This window comes from Babylonia areolata, chromosome 14 (assembly GCF_041734735.1).
Source record: "Babylonia areolata isolate BAREFJ2019XMU chromosome 14, ASM4173473v1, whole genome shotgun sequence".
Lineage (NCBI taxonomy): Eukaryota > Metazoa > Mollusca > Gastropoda > Neogastropoda > Buccinidae > Babylonia > Babylonia areolata.
In genome coordinates, this window is record NC_134889.1 from 6,785,855 (window position 1) to 6,807,128 (window position 21,274).

Genomic DNA, 21,274 nt, shown 5'->3' on the forward strand with positions numbered 1-21,274 from the left:
TTGTTTTAGATAATCTACACCCACCCCCCACTTTCTTACAGCATGATCATATCAGAATTGATATGAAATAGCTGCTCTTCGCTAAGGCAGGTGGTTTAAAAATGAAATGTTTGCTCACTGCCCTGTTTGTTGGTGGAAATATTGGCCAGGGCTTTAGTTTCCGGCACAGTCTTTTTCTTTCTTTTTTTTTTCTCTCTTTCAAATCAAATCTATGTTATGGATGAGTGAGTGCAGACTACAGTTCCACACTACAGAAAGCATTATTTTTACACTTTTACTCTTAACTGAACAATAATGTCACAAGATAATTTGAAAGGTTGTCACTTCCATTTTAGGTAACACTAATCAAACAAATCTTAGAAAGGAAAAACAGGAATTAAAGATCTAAACTGAAGGATTTTTCAGATGTGACCAAAATGTTTGGCACGAAGTGTCATTCATTTTCTTGCGCATTGAACTTAGGTTTGTTAAAAAAAAAAAAAATCATAATTTAAGTTTGACATATTAAGATATGTCTACACAAGCCTTTCAAAAAAATACAATTGATTCAAACTGCATTTTTGGAAACAGTAGGTGCACTTTCAACATGGAAGAAAACAAGCAAATATTTGCTGGAGAAAACTGAATCAATTTAATCTCAATATATTTAGCAAAATACAACGGAGGAAACAATTCTCAAACTAGTACCATGTAGTATCAAAAAGGCAACATTCGGACACGGTTTTGAATAAGCCTAAAAAGTGTACTTAAATGCTACGGCAAAGTGTAAGCAACGATTACTGGGCCACATATTCTGAAGACTGGAGGGGGGGGAATCGCAAACATCTCTTGACAAGTACATTCCTTGTACCCTCAATCCAAACTCAACCAAACCTGGAAAAAAAAGTTGAGCTTAATTGCAAAAAAGACCATTGAAGGCCAAATATGACAATGTCATGAGAGCTGTTCATGAAAATGGAAGGCAAGAGAAAAACCAAATAAGGCAGATGTTAATTTTTCACAAAGCAAATGTGACCCACTCCCTCCCAAGAAAAATTATCAAACAACAAAAAACCAAACTTGTTTGAACAGGTCTTGACATTTACCACTACCCAAGTGATCAACTAAATTGTTCAGTTATTGCATACTATCTTTTTAACATCCTGAAAAATCACAGCAATATGATCAGACCCAAAAAGAGAAAGTCATAATACAGGCAGCTAGAAAATCATGTCAGACAACAAAAAACACCCCGTAAACAATGAGTTCCTTCAAAAACGCAAGCTAACGACAGTCCAAGTCAGCACAGAATTTTAAAACTGAAAACCAAGATTCACCGATATAACTAGTTAATGATCTGCCCTGCAAATTGTTTAATCCCAGCCAACCATATCCAGATGTCAAGCACCAACTCTCTGCTGCTTATGGGGTACAAAAGTTTTTCCTTGCGTTTCACATTCAAATAAGAACCACTGAAACGGTTTATACATTAATTTTCAATATGTCATTAGTACATGTCCATATATACCAGTAAGTAATGTCATTGGAATAAATAAATTAGTTACAAATGGATTTAAATTACAGAAAAGAACTGGATGATGACTAACAGTTTTTTAAGTTAAATAAAAAATAAAAAAAAGTTTGGAATCTTCTGCCTCAAAGCCAAAAGGTTATGGTTCACGGAAATGATCATATGGAAAAAAAAAAAAAAATTTTTTTTCCTTAATACAAATACTACAAATTAAATATCAGGTTTTTGTTCCATTGGACATCAAGCCCTTCCTCACTCCAAGGTATGTTTTTTGGATCATCTTACTCCCCTAAAAGACTGGATCTTTTGTTTGGGATTAAATAACTAGAGCAATGGCAGAACTTGTATATGAATTCAAACAAGATATTTAGTTACTGCATTGGCCCATTATGCCATGACTGAACATACAAACCACCCAAACTCCTTTAAGCTAAATAAAAGTAACAATATCAATAGCCAGCTACTAACATTTTCAAAGTGATCATTATTTTAAATGAAAACGGGTTAAGTGAATGCAAAGCTGAACAAAGAAATTCCATAAAGAAAATCAATGTTCTGTCATAATATCCTCTAACTTTCAAGCAGTTTAACAAGCACACATATTAAACAGCAGATCTAACCAAACACAGCTTTGATTGCAAAAATATTTCAATCATAGTAGCTACCATCTTCACATTAAGTGTGTTGCTACCATCAAAAGCATCATAGCTGATCAATATAAACAGACAAGCCTGTCTGTTCATCAGAAGCAAGGTATACCCGCTTTATCATAGTCATATATTTCAAATGCTTGAAATATGCTCAGGCTGCACATGAACATCCACATTAAAAGTTTTGCATTCTGTTTCATGAACTGGTCTTGTTCATTCATTGCTGTGAATGAAATGTTAGAGCAAACTAAATTAGTACACAGCAATGGACAACAGTAGTTTACAATTGAAAACGATCAACAGCAGTTAAGGTCAGATATGTTGCTGCCAACATTTTGCCATCAACAGCAGTTACGGTCAGATATGTTGCTGACAACATTTTGCCAAGTTTAGAGGCATGGTCAATTTGGCTCAAAGAAATGATGTAAACTGAAGACAAGATGTCCACAAATGAAGAGTGGCAAAGAAATGATATTGTGCGTTTAAGTGGTGTGGTGTGTGTGTGTGTGTGCACGTGCTTCAGTATGTATCTCATTTAACATTTTTTACCGCAAAAGACTATTGCACAAAAAGGGGTACAGGATGTTATTCAACCTCTTTCTGACAAACTATCTTCATGTGCCAAAACACTGAAGGCTATCAAGTTGACACTGACAAGACACATCCATCTTTGCCATTCTATGTCTTTTATGGTGACCATTACCTTCATATCTTGTCAGGTTTCTTTGAGCTGTATGAATCTTGATACTTAAATTCATATGATAAATCTTTTGGCTTTTAGAACTCTACATTAACTGTATATTATATAACTACCATGGGGAAAATGTTCGTCACTTTCACTCACACCTGCATCTCTGTGATGCTCACTGCAACATGTCAAGAATCCCATCTTCAAGCATCTGTATCCATAAACATTAGGAAAAAAAAAATCCATATCAAAACAAAAACCAACTAATTTTACAGCAAAAAAAAAAAAGTGTCACTATTCTATTAGTTACTGTATCTGCATTTTTCTTACCAATTTCTTTTGAAGGCAAACAGCATCTGTAAATGTGTATCAATGCTGGTCAAAAATACATCGGTCCGTAACGTCATCTAGTATGATGACATTCAAATATGGTGAAAAGTAGTACAAGAATATTATGGCAATGAAATTAGGCATCAGAATAGTCCAAATACAAAACAGTTACTGACAACCCATTAGAAAATGATTCAGTCCGAAATCTTATTGATTATACTGGAACAGGGTTATGAAATAACATTAATAGATTATGTAGGAGAAATTAAATGTTACCTTTACACGAACAGACATTAAAATAAATTGAATTTTCTTAAGTCTGTAAACGAAAGTACATCAAAATAATATAAGTAATGAAACAAACTGAATCTTATTCATTCAAAACATCTGGGTAAGTCATACCAGTACAATTTTCCTTGGATGATTTTTTCCTTGAGTTCGATTGAGTATTTCTGTACGACGTCTACTGGAAGTGAACGATGCGGGCAAGGAGGATTCCCATGACCAGCAGTGCAGAAGACAGATACTGTGGAGCAGAGCCTGAGTGAGGGCATACATTGGGGCGTGCGCTGATCATGAAGTCTTTGAACACTTTACCACCTTCACAGTCATGCAGTTTTTCTGCGCATGCAAGGTTTGCCTGGAAGCGCGAACACCGGTCTGTGTTCCCTTTGCTGGCATCGCTCATCAGCTTTGAAAAAAGACACTCGGTTATTTCTGGTTTCTTTTTCTCGAAACATGACATGTTCATATCTTCTCGGTTGTTGCACAGTTTCACGACTCCTGTGGCAATGGTCTCAGCATCTGGTATTTCCTTGGCCTGTGAGCTTTTCTTCTCATTCAAACAGGTAGTGACATTGGAGAAAACACACTCATAGTAATTCTTCAGTTGCGTTGTGTCATTGCAATAAAAGACGCCCAGGTCATCTATCGATGGATCTTCCAGTTCGTTTATCTGCTGCAGGAGCATATAGGCGTTGTTGTTCAGAGTCTTCACATATTGCAGATGTGACCTCGCGCAGTCGCTGACACTGGCGTCCAGCCTGTCGCAGTCGGAGTACTTGCCATTTTGGCCGTAGCAGATACCTGCAACGATGAAGACAACGGCGAGCACGGACAACATTGCCGGTGTATCGAGAAAGACACAGCGCTATGCAAAAACTGGACGTCTTTTTGCTGCTTACTTTGCAGACGGACTCAGACTTGTTGCAACGTTCTGGCAGGGATGGGGTTTTTTTTTCTTCCTCAAACTTAGTCGTCCTGTGTCAGTCTGTCGCTGGCCCAGCAAGTTGTCCGGTGAACGCCCGCTGTTCATGTGCGGAAAACCTGATGTTTTGGTGAGCTTGTTTTGAGCTGTGGTTCACGCATGCTCATTGGTATCACGTGACCACGCCTCTGTCGTGTTTCTGCGGAACAACGTGAAGGAACGAGCAGGTGAATACCGCTTGCACGGTCAATTTCATCATTCATCCAACTTGATGGATCACAGACACAAGAATTGAGATACTAGAGTCTATGGACGGATTAACAGTATTTACTCGTTTAGGGCAGTTTATATGCCTCCCCACCCCCACCCCCAAAGAATGGAAAATTGTGTATATCTAATACAGACAAAACTTTTTTTGTTGTTGGTCTTCAACAGAAAAAAAAAAGAGGAAAAAAAAGATGATGAACAGACGGAATTCACTATTAGATTAGACCATTTTATTATCCACAGGCCATTGTTGGTGTAAATTTTAGAGCATATGTTTGGGTCACCGAAGAGAAACGACAACTTTTTAGACAACTGTGCCAATGAATGAATAGACCGCTGGAGAGTTCCGGGCTTGCATGACTTATACAGGCAGGTCACATGGTCTGTACTCTCTAAGTTGATTGGCTCTCCGAAATATCGAGCAACAAAGGCAATCAAGAATGGCAGAACGTCCGAAACAGCAGGCTTCTTTTTTCGATTTTGTGTGTGTGTGTGTATGTGTGTGTGTGTGTGGCAATGGCGCTTCATTGACCAGAGTTTTGTTGTAGCAATGGAGGCTATCAACTGAAGAAATGCAGGACAGGACATGTTTGCTGCTTTTGTCTATGTCGATCGCCTTTCACGTTGCTCGAATTTCGAATAAAAGTTAAATGCGCATGCGCAAGATCCAAGATGACAGCGGAATTTCCAGTGGTTTATTGTTAATTGCTGTTGTAAATGGCTTTATTTTGCTTAACGCTCAATAGTTCAACAATTTTCTGCTCACAGTAGCATTGATACAAAAATAAAAGAACATCTTGTGTGTGTGTGTGTGTGTGGAAACTGAGGATATTCTAGACTTAAATTTTGTGTCAATTAAATCATCAATTTTTCTATTTCTTCCTGCTCAGTTGTCCAATGTTTGATGGTTTATATTTAATTAGCAATAGAAGAATAAATGAGTAAAAGAAAAAAATATAACAAAAACCGTTATAAAAAGAATGAAAAAAACCGAAACAAAACAAAACAAAACAAAAAAACGCAACAAGATTATCGATAATCTGTTATACTGAAATTGCCGCAGAAAGAAAAAATAAATAAACACCTGAAAAAAGAAAAAAAGAAAGAAAAAAAGGTACAAGCACATCACACAAAGATAAACTGTATGGAAAGTTGCCACTTTTTTCTCGTTTTTGTGTGCATATGTTTGAATGTGTTATGGTCAAACACAAAAAAGTGACCACACTTTTTGGAATGTTTTCATAGGCATGACTTACGCGCAAGTGTAAGCATCTGTGAGAGAGAATTTTGTCCTCATCTGCATAACAACAAAACAGAAAAAAATACAGTTAACAAGCAAACGAAACAATATGTATCATTCCAGCTGCACTGATTTGCATGTCTGTGTATATATTTGTTAAGTCAGAGCATATTTTATGCATGCCTTGTGTTTTTGCTTACATTTCCATGGATCTTTACACACAGCCCACCCATAAACGTTATTACAATTTTTCTCTCCATTATTTGTTTTACATGCTGCTATTTTTCTCGGAACTGACAAAAAGGTAGTATGTTCTAAATGTTTTAAACACCACCATGTAACAGCCTTGTGGTGTTTTTCAGACTTTTCATATATTGTGTTAGTTTTTAGACAATCGCCACAAAGTGCCCCCTAAAATTGACAAGCTCAATTCTTCAACTGCAAATGTAATAGTATTGCCTTTTCAGTGTTCATCTTTTTTTCTTTTGGGGGGGTAAACAATATACTCAACACGTATTGACTTTTAATTAAAAAAAATAAATTTTCTACACTTTAAGCGCTTTTTATTGTGAAATGTGTTTGTGGTCATCACTATTAAAGTATGTAATTTATCACTTTGTGTGTACGTTTTTTTGCTTGTTTTATTTTGTGTGTTTGCTGGTTTGCACGAAAATGGAATATAGTTGCCTACGCAAGATCAAAATGGTAATACTTGTAAGAGCCTCAACTACCTTTGTGTGTATATGCATGCAGAACATCAAATATGCACGTTAAAGATCCTTAATCCATGTCAGCATCCGGTGTTTTCATGAAACAAAACATACCCAGCATGCAAAACCCTGAAAACGGAGTATGGCTGCCTACATGGCAGGGTAAATAAACAAAATCGTCATACACATGCTAAGCATTCAGCTTTCCAAAGTCAATGCTGATTCCATTGACTTAATATCAGGCAAAGTTTGGACTGTTAAGACCACGCAGGCAATCGATCTGGCATTGGATTTCGAATCCAGTGTTCAGCAGTGATCAGGGTTTGAGGCCCCGTTTCAGCATGTTATTGTGTCCTTGGGAAAGACACTTAGCTCTGATTTCCTGCATTCCACCCAGGTGAACGGCAGAAGGGGAGGATTGGGCCTTTGAAACGCTGTCTTGATCGCTGTGAAAAGCAATGGACATTTAATCTTGCACCATAAGGATTGACATTATTTTAACAACATTATAAAGAATATAAATGCGTATGCTTGTGTACAAACTGTCCTGCAATTTCTGCACACATCATCACATGATACACACTCACTCACACACACACACACACACTCATTCACTGACACACACGCTCACGCCTAATATCACTCAAAGTGAAAAGACGTTAAATCAAAGAAAGATACACACACTCACTCACTGACACACACAAAAACACTCACAAAGACCAGCATTTGAATACCAAACGAACTCACTCACTGACACACACAAAAACACTCACAAAGACCAGCATTTGAATACCAAACGACATTTATTCTCACCGTCATGAAAAAACCACACTATCGCACTCCACAATCGTCTAGTTTTTAGAGTGCATCAGTTACGCAGCATTTGTCCCCTTCTTACTTGCACACAAAACCACTGCAACCGCTCACTTAAAACACGCATCCAATTCAAAATCAGATAAACCTCATCTGTTTTGCAAAACAGTAACTAATAAAATTAATCAGCTTAAACAAACAAACAAACAAAAAAAAAAAAGCAAATGAAAGTAACATAAAATGTACCACCCAGCAGTGCACAATACACTACATGTATATGTAAATCAAAAAACATAACTGAAGCAGCTTGTGTGCATTAAAATTAGCTCACACACACACAAAAAAGCGTCTTTATTGCTGAAACAAAACATATTGCTCCATTCAATGGGTTTCCCAACTAAAACAGGTAATAGAACTTTTTTTTTTTAAGTGAAATGAAATTTTCAGAGTGAAAATATGTCAAAACAATAACAAAATTATTATCAATTCAAAAGAATGACAGTATATTATGACTTAAAAAAAGAAATAAAAAAGACAGAGGCAAAGATATGCTGGCACATGCATAAGCTGCTTCCCCCCAACCCCCTTACTGACAGTAACAAACAAAAAAACAAACAAAAAAAAACAAAAAGAAAAAAAAAAGGAGAAAAAAACAAAAACAAGATGCAATGGAACAGTTTACCATACCTCAATCCATCCACTCTCACTCACCGACTGGTTTTATGTGACAGTTTCATCTAGAGGTAAAGCAGGCATTTCATGATTTGGTTAGTTTTGGGGTTTTTTTTTCACTTGGCGAGAATGCAGATTTGTAAACATCCACCACACAAAAACAGCTAGTGTCACCAATTCACTACTGTATTTTTTCCTCCACATTTATCATTTTTTCCTCTTTTTATTCAAGTACTTTATCATGTTCTTGCCAAAAAAAAAAAACAAAAAAAAAAAAAAAAAAAAAAGGGACAATAATCAGATCTGATCCACAGTGTTAAAACAATGGGGAGCGAACTAACTAAGGAAATCTTTTGAATGGTTCTCGGAAAACTTGGTGCAAATCTCTAAAACCCTAACAAAAAAAACAAAAACAAAAAAATTTCAACAGTTCCAGGAAAATCCAGCATAAACCTCTGAAGTTGAAAGCCTAGCACAGTTTCTCAAGGAATTGTTTTAAGGCCTTTCTTCAATCAAATGTTCAATATGAACTTAGTTCATCAGACCCTTTATCTGGTTTAGGAAGGTATATCCGACTCCCCTTCCTGATAATAGGAAATGAAATGCAAAACGAATGTCTTTTTCTGATGGAGTGTACTGTATTCAGGCCAAGAGGATGCCAAACCATCCTTAAAAAAAACAACCACCAACAAACACAACCAAACCAATCAGGATTCCATAGCATCTTAGTTTCAAAACTGTGCAAACATTTGTTTCAACATCTATTTGCGCAGTCGAGAGTGCAGGAAGGCTTCAATTGTGTCGGTATCCCACTTTTCGATTCCAAACGTCTGCTGGACGATGCGGTCTTCGTCCATCAGCTTGATGACGGGATCAGCACCACGCACATACTTGATGCTGAGGCCAGAGAACTGGCTGGGCTTATCTCCCTTGGTGAACGCTGTGAAGTAAAACAGAGAGTGAAAATGATAATAAAAATATTGAAATAAACGACCCAATTTTCATGTCAGAAATAAGTGCTGCATGGTATTCATAAGGTAAAAATGTTAACAAAAACGTACATGATATATGACATGAAAAGCACAGCTGAGTGGTTCAAGCACTGGGACCTCAAATTGGAGGGTCCTGGGTTCGATTCTGGTCACAGCACCAGCTGGGTAAAGGGTGGAGATTTTTCCAGCCTCCCAGGTCAACAGACAACCTCCTAATCCTGAACACCTTTTGTGCTTATATGCATGCAGAGTACGAAACAGGCACATTAAAGATGAAGTAAATGGCATAATCCATGTAAGCATTTGGTGGGTTATGGAAACAAGAACATACCCAGAATGCACACCCCTGAAAACAGAGTATGGCTGCCTGCATGGTGTGGTAAAAATGTCATGCATGTAAAATCACACTTGTACATGTATACATACGAGTGAACTTGGGAGCTGAAGCCCATGAACATAAGAAAAAAAAAAAATGGCACAATTCTTATGTCAGAAAAAAAGCATTTTCTACATATCTGCCATATACAAGAAAATTATCTCAAACACAATTTTCTGAAAAAGTCTGTTCTGATACGAAATACTGGAACAGACTCTGCAAGACATTAGTTTATTAACAACAGTGTTCATTAAAGTGTAAGGAGTCCTTAGAGTGTAAGGAGTTAAAGGACGAAACACTTGACTGAGGGGGGGCTTCTTCTCTGAGGACCTTGTACTGCACCAGTCAGTTGTGGCAGTGTAAGCAGGATATACAGGGTAAGGAGTCAACAGATGTGACTCAGTGCTGTAGAATGCATTGACTGATGACAATCACCTCTAAACTGTGAAAAATTCTGAGTCACACTCGTTCTTTGCAGTATCAAAAATGTCTGAACATTCCGTACTGGCAGCAAGCACCTCATTCATTCAATATTGTATTTTATTGCATATGCTGAACCTTGTTTATGTATGTATGTCTCTGTGGCAATGTAAAATTTGAATAAAAATATTTGAAAAAAGAGAGGAAAAAGCCCCCAACTTACCTTGGACTTGGGGATACCTTCCCAATTTTCATCCGCACACAGAAAGCTCTGCATAGGGAAACACCTGCACAAACAGAATTAAAATGAAAATACAAAATAACAAAAACCCTCTCCGACCAGAGTAAAACTGTGCAATAAAGGGCGGTCTTTTCTTTCTGAGTTTGTGGGCTGCAACTCACACATTCTCTTTTAGTCTAGATAGATCTATGAGTGGGGTTTATAATATGGGTATGCCATGTAGGCATCCATACTCTGATTTGGGTGATTAAACTTGAAATGAGGTCTCTGTTCCAAGACAGGTGCTACATAAGTATCCATATCAATCAATCATCTATGGCAAACATATTCTTTTAGTTTTCTTTCTTTTTTTTTCAATCCAGTTATAACAACAGCAACAACAAAAAACAAAACATGCCATATACATGACTTATATTATAAGTTTTATGTATGATGTACATATTTATGGATGTGAATGTTTTTTTGTGAGAAAACAAATAAAAACACCAAAACAAACAACTGTGGAAAACATCTCTCGTTACCTCTGTCTCTGTGTCAGTGGAGGTGTCTTCCTTGCAGCAGCCCAGGCACTCATCTTTGATCTTGCCCAGGTTGAAGCGGTCTAGATCCTGACAGGAACTGCACATCAAGTTGTTAGTGAAGCCCATGGCACTGCACTGCCCCTGGAGCTGGTCGCTGCATTCTCCATAGTACACCTGCAGACAGATAATAAATGGCAACATATGACAATGTGTATGTCAATCACAGTCTCAATATATAAAACGTGCTAGTAAAAGAGGTATCTTTTTGTGGTCCCTAGCTAGCTTCACATTACTCAATAAACAAAATGGTCCTTCATCCAGCAACTATGACATCGAAAAGCCAATTGCAACACAACCTCCACTAACTTACAAATAAAGGTGGGAGACTATTTCTGTAAAATAAAATTGGAGATTCAAAGCCTTTTTATTCTCTGCGCAGTGATCTTGAACCGACATTCATTTTGAGAATGACGTGTCATTGATTCCTTGGCACACAACACACATCTATGTCCATCGCATTTGAATAGGAACAAACCACCAACCAAACAATAACCACCGACAAGACTATCATCGGTATCATATGAAATATCGGTAAAACATCTTATATTCTTCAATTCTAACACACATATACATGCATATAACGCAAAATCTTAAGTAAACGTTACCAAAATAAAGGAGAAGAACGACAGCAGACGCCGTAGGTCCGCCATCTTGTTTCTTCCACACTTTTGTGCCAAATAAGAAAACAAACCGTGTAAAAAAAAAAATCACAAAAAATTGTCTTGATTAGATACTATTAATGATTAGAGCACGCGTTTGATATGATTTCTGATTTGATTTTGTTCGATAATTAATTTGTTGATTCTGCTTTTGGTTTCAAGAGATTTGTTATATTGTCCAATATATACAAAATGAGAATTGTTCTGAATAAGAACGGAAACCCGATAGCTTTTTCAGCGACTGCCACATCAACATCATGGAAACTTTGTACAGCATTCCGTTCGCTGTCTTCGAGTTGCCGAACCTCAAACTAAAGAAACCATCATGGTTCAAACAGCCGTCAGCAATGGTGGTCTTTGCATTCATCCTGCTGTCTTATTTTTTGGTTACTGGGGGTAGGTATTTACTTTGTTACTAGACTAATGCAGCTTGCGAAAACCGGCAGCATTTAGTAAAGTTCTTTAAGTGGAACACACGCCCGTTGCAGGAGTGGGCTGGTCGGCAGACCTACCTTTTGAATTGTAACATTTTTACCTTTTTGTTTTTAAACCTCAGCCAACGTGTTGGTATTATTTCAGCCATTTTGCGCCCTTGATTGTGCACTTTCAGACTTCAGCAAAGAAATGGCATAGGTCTATAAAATAAGTCTGAGGGAGGGGGAAGTTAAGAACGTGAAGAATGGTGCCAGCATGCGTGCACAATGTGCACAGGAGTGACAGAATAATCAACATATGATTGTAGTCACTCCATGGAAGGAAGTAATGATTTTAGTATCACTTTATAAATTTGTTGTTACTATCATTTATTGTGTCAGTTTTTAATGTATTTTACTGATTTAGTGATTAATTCTGGCATCACTTGTTTTTTAGTTTTTAAAAATCTTGCTTAGTCACACAGTTTATTCAAGTCAGTATCACTATCAGAATATGATGGGCACAATAGTTGAATTTTGAAACTTGATATTGAATGATAGGACATTGGAATTTTCATCCGAGAGTCCTGGTTTTATTTCCAGTGTCTGGTAGGTTGAGTGTGGGCTGTATAAATATAAATATATATATATATATATATATATATATATATACAGACACACACATATTTATGAATAAATTCCAGTCCTCAGTCAACATGTGCGCAGATCTGCTCTTGTCTTAAATCCCTTCAAAATTATGTATACAGTATTTTGCCAGAAGATCAAACATGTACCGTTATATGTGAAAGATGCCATAATCTAATCCCTGTTAGCATGTGGTGGACTATGAAAACAGAAAGATTATATGTTACCCAGCATGCCCATCCTGAAAACAGAGTTTGGCTGCCTGAATTGTGGGGTGAAAAATAGTCGGAAAAGTAGAAGCTCAGTCTTTGGTTTTTGTACAAGTGAACGCAGAGTTGCAACTACAGAACTAAGCTCCCAAGGATGCTGAAAAAGAAGCCATTAGACTAGTTTTATATGTATATTATACATAATTGCATCCAAAATTATTATCAGTATCAGTTTATGTAATATGATTTACACATTTCACATGTACAATTTTCAAAATCAGTTGACCCCTGTCATACACCCCCATCGTTTGCTTTGTTTTGAATATGATTTTACTTTGATTATAGATTTTTTTAAATGCTGTTTATTGATATGGAACAAAAAAGATGATTAGTTTAGATCACAGTGTTTGGCGGGGCAATATATTTGATATATATTTGATTTTGACTCCGTTTGATTGGCTAAGAGTGGACCGGGCAAGATGGCTTGTCTTTTCACTGTTAGCCACGCGAAATTTGGCCAAGCAGAGCAAACCGATAGGCCTAGTTTGCATCAGTTTGTCATGGTAAGTATATGTATCACTATCACCAAACATGGAGTATAATACAAACTCCTTCTTTGACTTTCAGGTATCATTTATGATGTCATCAATGAACCACCCAGCATCGGATCAACAACAGATGAGAAAGGAAACAGCAAACCGGTGAGCACTTGAACTATGATTAAGTCAGTAATTGGCTAATCACTTACATTATGAAATACAATTATGTCATTGTTACATTGTCATTGCTATTCTGCTAATGGCTATTCATCAGTTTTACCATTTAGAATACTGTTGAAAGTGCTAACAGTATTGACAGCTGATTATATTTCAGTCTTCATCGAGGTGTTTGTAAGTGGCTGTTTGTTTGGGGGTATTTTCCCTTCTGCAGTTGATCTCTGTTGCAGCTGATAAAAGCTCAACAAAGTTGGACAGACAAAATGTTGATGGCATTTGAAATTGAATCTAAATCAATGTATCACTGTAGCAGCCAGTATTCTATTTAAGCTGTCCTGGAAGAGTTTACCACAGTTGAAACTTCGTGTGCATTTGTTTCTTTTCTTAAAGTGTAATATTGATCAAGTGATAAATGAAACATTAGATAAAATGATGTGGAACAGAAGAATGGACAACAAAGACAATAAAACTTTTTTTAAATCTTAAAAGCAAAATTGTCATCCAGCTGCCATTTCCTGATCATGACTGGATTAGTGGAGGGATCAAAAGTTTGCCATGCTGAGTTTTATGGCAGCAGTGTGTGACACCAAAAAGTGATGGCTTTAAAGTTAAGTTCCTTTTTCTACGTCAAAAAAGATGCTTGGGTTTATGATTTATCTGCTCCTGAGTGGTGTGTGAGCAGTAATGAAAAAATCGAAAGTTGGGCGATGTGAAATACTATTTTCACATATTTTCAAGATCTGGAAGTTCCAATCTTGAGGGAAAATTTAGCCATGGCATGTATATCTGTACTGATATAAAATTGTGTGGAATATTGTGAAATGCCAATGATGGTAAAAGATTAAACTTTTCATTATGTTATTTTCAAATACTGTATTACAATTAACATTGTGATGTGTCTGTGTCAGTGTGTGTGTCAAACATTGCATTTTGGTGTGTCACCATGTGTCAAGTATTGTATTGTGGTGTGTCAGTGGCCAAGTATTCACTGTATTGCATTGTGATGTGTCACAGTGTGTTTGAATATATATTGCATTGTGACTTGTCAGTGTGTCAAATATTGCATTGTTTTGTGTCTCACACTTTCTCCCCCTTCTCCCAAGTTTCACAGGAAAAAAAAAATCAAAATGGGCGTCTAGTCAGTCAGATGAGACAGTGATAAATCAAGATCCTGTGTGCAGCACACACATGGCACACTGATAAAGAAGCCATGTCCTCTTGCAAAATTTTATAGAACAAATTTCCACTCTGGTCCAGTGTTTGGTACTCTAATATTTTTCATATGCATGCACTCAAGGCCTGTCAAGTGCAGTGGGTTATGCTGCTGTTGAGGCATCTGCCAAGCAGATGTGGTTAAGCGTGTATATACATACATATATATATATATATATATATATATATATATATAAATGGTCTTCATTCCCACATGAGGACCTGTATCAGCAGATGACCTGTCTGCCTACTCATCCGTCGGACATATATATATATATATAATGAATAAACACGGTTGAAAACAATCACCTATTTTGTTAAACAAAACAAAAAAATTTTAATAAAAAAATCAGAATTTTCGCTGTTACCCACTTGCTTGGTCACAGACAACGTTCATAATAGGTGACGTAATGTTATTTTTTTTTACATCATCTTTCTGATCTTACATGCCGTCTTCTACTATGTAAATATATCATGTTCTAAATATTCCTTCAATCATCTATATACACATCTCTCTCTCTCTCTCTCTCTCTCTGTATCTCAGTGATCATGTATAACCACCATGACAACAAACCGGACTGGTAACTCCAAGAATTCAGGGTTCACAAAGAAAACCCATGGATATCGCTTCTCATGTTCAGTCCTACAAAAACTGTCCCAAGGTTACATATCCAGAACAGTTCTCTTCTTTTCAGCTCCTCCACTTTGTTGACCTGCTCCAACGCTGTCACCTGTAAAAAATCTGAGGCTGCTGTTAGTAGGGTGAGGGGTGCAAGAAACATTGGCAGCGATGGAACGCTTGGTGCCTTTCCTCAGTTTGCAGTCGCTTTTGTGGTTTGCCCATCTCCTCTTAAGTTTGAAGGAGCATCCCGCACATTGTGCCTCCGGGTGTAGTCTGCAGGTCAATAGACCACGTTTGGAGTGGTGCGGGAGAGGTGTTGGTTGATCTACCAGCGCCTTCCATCTCAAGGAGAAATGACATGGTCTGTGAAGTATATGTGTATATATATATGTGTGTGTGTAAATATGTTTTGTTTTTTAAGATATATATATATGTATGTGTGTGTGTGTGTATATGTATATACATTTGTTTGTCCAAAACGCAGTGATGCCTCCCTGAGAAACTAGAAAATTTAATGCCACAACTTTGACTCGAATTTCATTTCCAGGTGGCGTTCATGCCGTACCGTGTGAACGGTCAGTACATCATGGAGGGCCTAGCGTCCAGCTTCATGTTCACACTGGGCGGGCTGGGCTTCATTGTGCTGGACCAGGTCAACAAGCCCCTCATGCCCCGCCTCAACCGCATCCTCCTCATGTGTGTCGGCTTTGCCTGCGTCCTCATCGCCTTCTTCATGTGCAGGGTCTTCATGCGCATCAAGCTGCCGTGAGTAGTTGTCTATATTGCAATAATTGTAATAATTCTTTTTCTTTTTTCTTTTTTCTTCTTTTTTTTTTCTTTTTTTCCTCAGATGTGATTATTATCTGATCTCTCCCCATTGATTTTACTTTCAGTTATGTGATTATTATCTTATCTCTCTGTCCCTCCCTCCCTCTGTTCCCCTTTGATTCAATTTTTATTTACCTCACTTTATTGCTTTGGGAGTAAGTTAAAGAGTTTTTTGGTTTTTTCTTTTTTTAAGTTTTGGAGAAAGAAATATGAATATTTGAAAAAATGTCAGATTTCAGGAACAGTGAATGGCAGAACTTAAAATTTAAAAAAAAATGTACGGGGCTGAGACGTTTGAGTGTTAAAATCTGATGCTCTGTTTGATCTGTTTTTGTAAACTATTTGTCGATGTGTAATTTGTTTCAGTTGTTATTTGTGATATATTTTTATTTGCATGTTATATTCCATTTCACCTTTTATGTTAAATGTATCAGTAGCTCAAGGAGGTGTCACTGCATTGAGACATATCCATATGCGCTTCACCACATCTGCCAAGCAGATGCCTGACCAGCACCGTAACCGAAAGCGCTTAGTCAGGCCTTGAGAAAAAAAATTAAATGAATATCTAAATAAAATTTAAAAAAAGATAAATGTGACAATTGTTTTTTGCATAATTGTTTTTTGTGGGGCCACAATATAATTATCTCACATGAGGCAATTAAGTACACTTGGTATTGTATTGTATTACTCTTTTGTCACAACAGATTTCTCTGTGTGAAATTTGGGCTTCTCCCCAGGGAGAGCTTGTCGTTACACTGAGAGCACAACCCATTTTTTTGTATTTTTTTCTGCCTGCAATGTTATTCGTTTTCCTATCGAAGTGGATTTGGCTGCATAATTTTGCCAAGGACAACATTTTTGTTGCGGTGGGTTCGTTTATGTGCATGAAGTGCATGCTGCACACAGGACCTTGGTTTATCATCTCTTTTGAATGACTAGTGTCCAGGAGCCAGTTGCAGTGCTCGGACGGAAGAGCCTAGTATGGTCGTAACCTGCTACTAACTGTGTGTAGTATGGAACTGACCAGTGGAGTAGTTCAGTCAGTGTGGGCATTTAGTCACGTGTAACCGTCAAAAAGTTAAAACTAAGCAATGCAGCTGGCACCAGACCACTACTCAAGGTCTAGTGGAGGGGGAGAAAATACTGGCAGTTGGGGGATTTGAACCAGTGTGCTAAAATTTTCTTGCTTCCTAAGCGGATGTGTTACCCCTAGGCCAACACTCCACTGATGATGATCTAGGACTTGAATAAAGAGTGAACCCAGTTTGTCATATTATCTTATCATGAAATGATGTCTGTTTTCTTGCGGCGCTGAGGCAGAATCGGTTAGGCATTGGACTGAAGTGATCCGGTGTTGGCTGTTGGTTTGGGTTCAAGTTCCTGTTTCAGTATGGTGTTGTGTCTTTGGGAAAGGCACTTTACTCCGATTTTCCTTATTTCACCCAGGTGTGAATGGTATCCATCTTCAGTTGGGGAAAGTTATAACAGTGCAAGGAGAGGATTGGGCCCCACCTTGCTATGCCAAGCAATAGGATTCACTGACCCAGTGGCTATGAAGTATGGTATCTTTAACCTTTTAACCAATGTGTTTGGTTGTTTCCTGATTTGTGTGTGTTTTTCTGTTGCAGAGGGTACTTGTTGGACTATTAGACAACAGTCGCTGCTGGGATGAATGCAAGATGTGTGTAGTCGGCGTGTTCTGCCTGGGGTGGATTTTATCTTTTAACAAAAATATTTTTTTTATGTATATTGTGTCCCAAATGTGTGTGTTAAGTATGAGTGTTGAATTGAACTTGGATGGTCAATAAAACATTGTGAAAGTCTGTTACAAATGTGTCTGGTGTATGGCTTATGAAAGATACAGAAACTGAGAAAGAAAGAATATAAAAGCTTTAATCAAGAGTTGAAAGAAAAGCAGTATAATTAATCTTGGAATTGTGTTATTGTCCCAACAGGTTTGTCTGTGTGAAATTTAGACTGCTCTCCCCAGGGAGACATGTCACGCCAGCGCAGTTCCAACCTTTTTTCTTTTATCTGCCTGCAACTGCAAGTGTTTGGCTTTTTTCCATTCAGAGTGGACTTTTTTTTTCTTCTTGACAGATATCTGCCAGGGACAACACTTGTTGCCATGGGTTCTTAAGACTTTTATACATGTGTTATGTACATGCTACTCACAGGACCTCAGTTCATCATCTCATCCGAATCGCACACACACACACACACACACACACACACACACAGTCCATGCATGAACAGGAAAGGAGTTATGAAGACCTTTGATAATCAAAGAAAAGAAACTTTTCAGTGTCACTCTGTGTGTGTGTGTGTGTTAGGCCCCAAGAAATGAGTCTTCTCAGGTGATGTAATAAAGTTCACACACACAGTTCAGACTGAATAAAATGGATAAGGTCAATTATGATTTCTTTATTGGGTGAATTTTTTTCTCAAAGTTGGGGGGAAAAAAAGAAGAAAAAAATCATTCTAATCAATCCATTCCATTCACTGCTTAAAAAAACAACAAACATCATATTCTACAAACAAATATTATTTCTTTTTCGTTGTCACTAGTATCAGGTACCATGCCCCAGCCCCCCAAAATCTTTCTCTTCAATCACAATATCCCCTTCACACACCCCGAGTTTCAAGTGACATTTTTCATCGGTTTAGTAGTTGTGATGCAACAATCAACACTGAAGAAGCATCCCACCCAAAACCAACCTTGCAATGTATGTTACATATTTTCCCTGAACAACAGTCTTTTCACTGTTAGCCGTGCGAAATTTGGCCAAGCAGAGCAAACCAATAGGCCTAGTTTGCATCAGTTTGACATGGTAAGTATATGTAACACCAAACATGGAGTATAATACAAACTCCTCCTTTTAGTATTCTTTCACGAGTTGACACATGCGTCAGTCACTTAACATTGTGAACAACATCCTTATACAGATTATGCACAGTATTTGACATATACCTGCAATAAATATATTGCCAAGCACCAACAATAAGTTTACTACATTGTGAAATGATAGAAAGATTAAAGAAGGAACAAAGTGAAATAAATTCAACAAATCCATCTTTACAAAATAATTTCTTTTTAAATTTGCCAAACACTTTTATCTATCAGTGCAAAGTAACTAAATAAAAACAACCAAATGTTGATAAGTTTCTTGTTGATATGGACATTAACTGAGAAACAGAAGAAAAAAAAATGTATTGTTCAGAAATGAAGCTGACTGAATTCTGTCAAAACTTGAACCCATATCAAAGAATGATGAAATGCAATTTATAAAAAGAGTTATTTGTGATAATAACAAAGAAGAAAAGAAAAATGCATGCACTCCATTGACTGCAAACAGAAATAAAACTGCACTTCAATAATCAATGTGTTTCCACATCACACAATTTCTCACTGAAGAATGAAATCCCCCTCTCTCATGCGTGCCAAATACTTGTCCAACATGCATGATGATAAACAATTCTGGTTCTTTTTCAAAGTACAGTTTTGTGTTTACCAAAGACATTATGAAATAACTTCATAAATGATGGGAACTCAACAATCTACACAAGTGAGTGAAAGTTCTACTGATTGACACACTGTGTCATGTATGGCAGCTTCATCACTGAATCCTAAGATTTAGTAGCAACCTGCTTGATTTCCACACTGATGATGAGAAGGGAAAAAAAAGAAAAGAAAAAGAAAACAGTTTTAGCATCAAAATGGCTGCATAGAGAATTATCCATACATTAAAGGATGGTCCTTTTTTTTCACATATCTTCACATTTACACTGAAAGATGGCTCTTTAAGTTTTATTACCGTATCTTCACAGGTACACAGAGATTTTTTTCAAACCATATTCTCACAGCATATTCTTCACAGCTGCATCAAAAGAGGGTTCTCTGTTGTTTTGTTTCTTTTTTTAAATTTTTTATTTTTTATAGCATATCTTCTCATCTACACTGAAAGGTGGTTCTTTATTTCTTTTACTATAATTATATCTTCACAGCTAAGTGCTGTGTTTTTGTTATTGCTCTGTGTGCATGCATGCATGCGTCTGAGTGCATGCATGTGTGTGTGTTTGGTGTTGGGATCATTCAGAAGATGTCAGGATGTTCACTATGTGGCTGAGGTGACTATGCGTTGTATGCATGGGAGTGGGGCTGGAGGGATGACTTGTCATGGAAATTTCACTTGATTATAATTTTTATGTAATCCATAAAAAAATCTTTTTATCATATCTTACTCCTGTGATGTGTCTTGAGCAACACTGCAACAGATATAAACTTATTATTATTGTTATCTGTTCCATATGGAGGCCTTGAGGATCTCCCTGGTCATCATTCGTGCAGGCTTGCTTTATTGTATAGTGTCTTGATTCCCTTTACATATAAACACATTGCAGAAGCTAAATTATATTGTATGTACGCATATGCTGGACAGGACACGTCTGCATGACAGACAGCAGGATCCTGAAGATGCTACTGTATGGCCAGCTGAAGGAAGGCCACCGTGAACTTGGAAGACCCTGCAAGCGCTTCAAGGACACCTTGAAGACAAAACCTCAAAGCCTGTGACATAGACATCGCTTCCTGGGAAACTGATGCCCTTGACTGCTCTCGCTGGAGGACGCTGTGCTCTAGTGGCATAAAGATGTTTGAAAACAAGAGAACGCTGGCCATTAAGGAGAAGCGTGAGCGAAAGAAGCAGGGCTCAACTTCTGGAAACATTTTTCCTTGCAACACCTGTGGGAAGTGCTGCGCATCCAGAATCAGCCTCTTCTCCCATATGACACACACTGACAAATAAACCTGCCTGCCTAATCATCTGTCGGTCTGACGGGAGACTCCATCATCATATGCATACATAAAACTTGAAGATTCTGTTACCTTAGTCGTCATTCCAGCCCTGGGTTGTGGAAACATGAACCAATGCTGCATGCACACTATGAAAATCCCATGCAAGGCTGCCTAAATGAAGGGGCAAAAAACAGTCAATATATACTATTTTTCTGCTTGTGAAAGTCCACTTGTGTTCAGATTCATAAGTACAAATGAATGAACGCCCAGTGGGTAAAGGGTGGAGATTTTTACGATCTCTCAGGTCAACATATGTGCAGACCTGCTAGTGCCTGAACCCCCTTCGTGTGTATACGCAAGCAAAAGATCAAATACGCACGTTAAAGATCCTGTAATCCATGTCAGCGTTCAGTGGGTTACGGAAACAAGAACATATCCAGCATGCACACCCCCGAAAACGGAGTATGGCTGCCTACAT

At 37.5% G+C, this 21,274-nt stretch overlaps 3 protein-coding genes across 3 annotated transcripts; 1 reads left to right on the forward strand and 2 right to left on the reverse strand.

The window, feature by feature from the left end:
- Window positions 1-34: 34 nt before the first annotated feature.
- Window positions 35-6,500, reverse strand: LOC143289779 (uncharacterized). The gene has a single exon (XM_076598909.1). It carries the CDS (start codon window positions 4,299-4,301, stop codon window positions 3,642-3,644), a length of 660 nt encoding a protein of 219 aa, XP_076455024.1. The 5' UTR covers window positions 4,302-6,500; the 3' UTR covers window positions 35-3,641.
- Window positions 6,501-7,386: 886 nt separating this feature from the next.
- Window positions 7,387-11,458, reverse strand: LOC143289780 (selenoprotein F-like). Its single transcript, XM_076598910.1, has 4 exons — window positions 11,303-11,458; window positions 10,638-10,811; window positions 10,099-10,162; window positions 7,387-9,027 (listed from the first exon to the last, which is right to left on the reverse strand). Exons 1-4 carry the CDS (start codon window positions 11,345-11,347, stop codon window positions 8,849-8,851), a joined length of 462 nt encoding a protein of 153 aa, XP_076455025.1. The 5' UTR covers window positions 11,348-11,458; the 3' UTR covers window positions 7,387-8,848.
- Window positions 11,459-11,575: 117 nt separating this feature from the next.
- On the forward strand, window positions 11,576-17,824 carry LOC143289781 (oligosaccharyltransferase complex subunit ostc-B-like). The gene is made up of 4 exons (XM_076598911.1): window positions 11,576-11,752; window positions 13,251-13,324; window positions 15,721-15,938; window positions 17,630-17,824. Exons 1-4 carry the CDS (start codon window positions 11,614-11,616, stop codon window positions 17,649-17,651), a joined length of 453 nt encoding a protein of 150 aa, XP_076455026.1. The 5' UTR covers window positions 11,576-11,613; the 3' UTR covers window positions 17,652-17,824.
- Window positions 17,825-21,274: the final 3,450 nt, after the last annotated feature.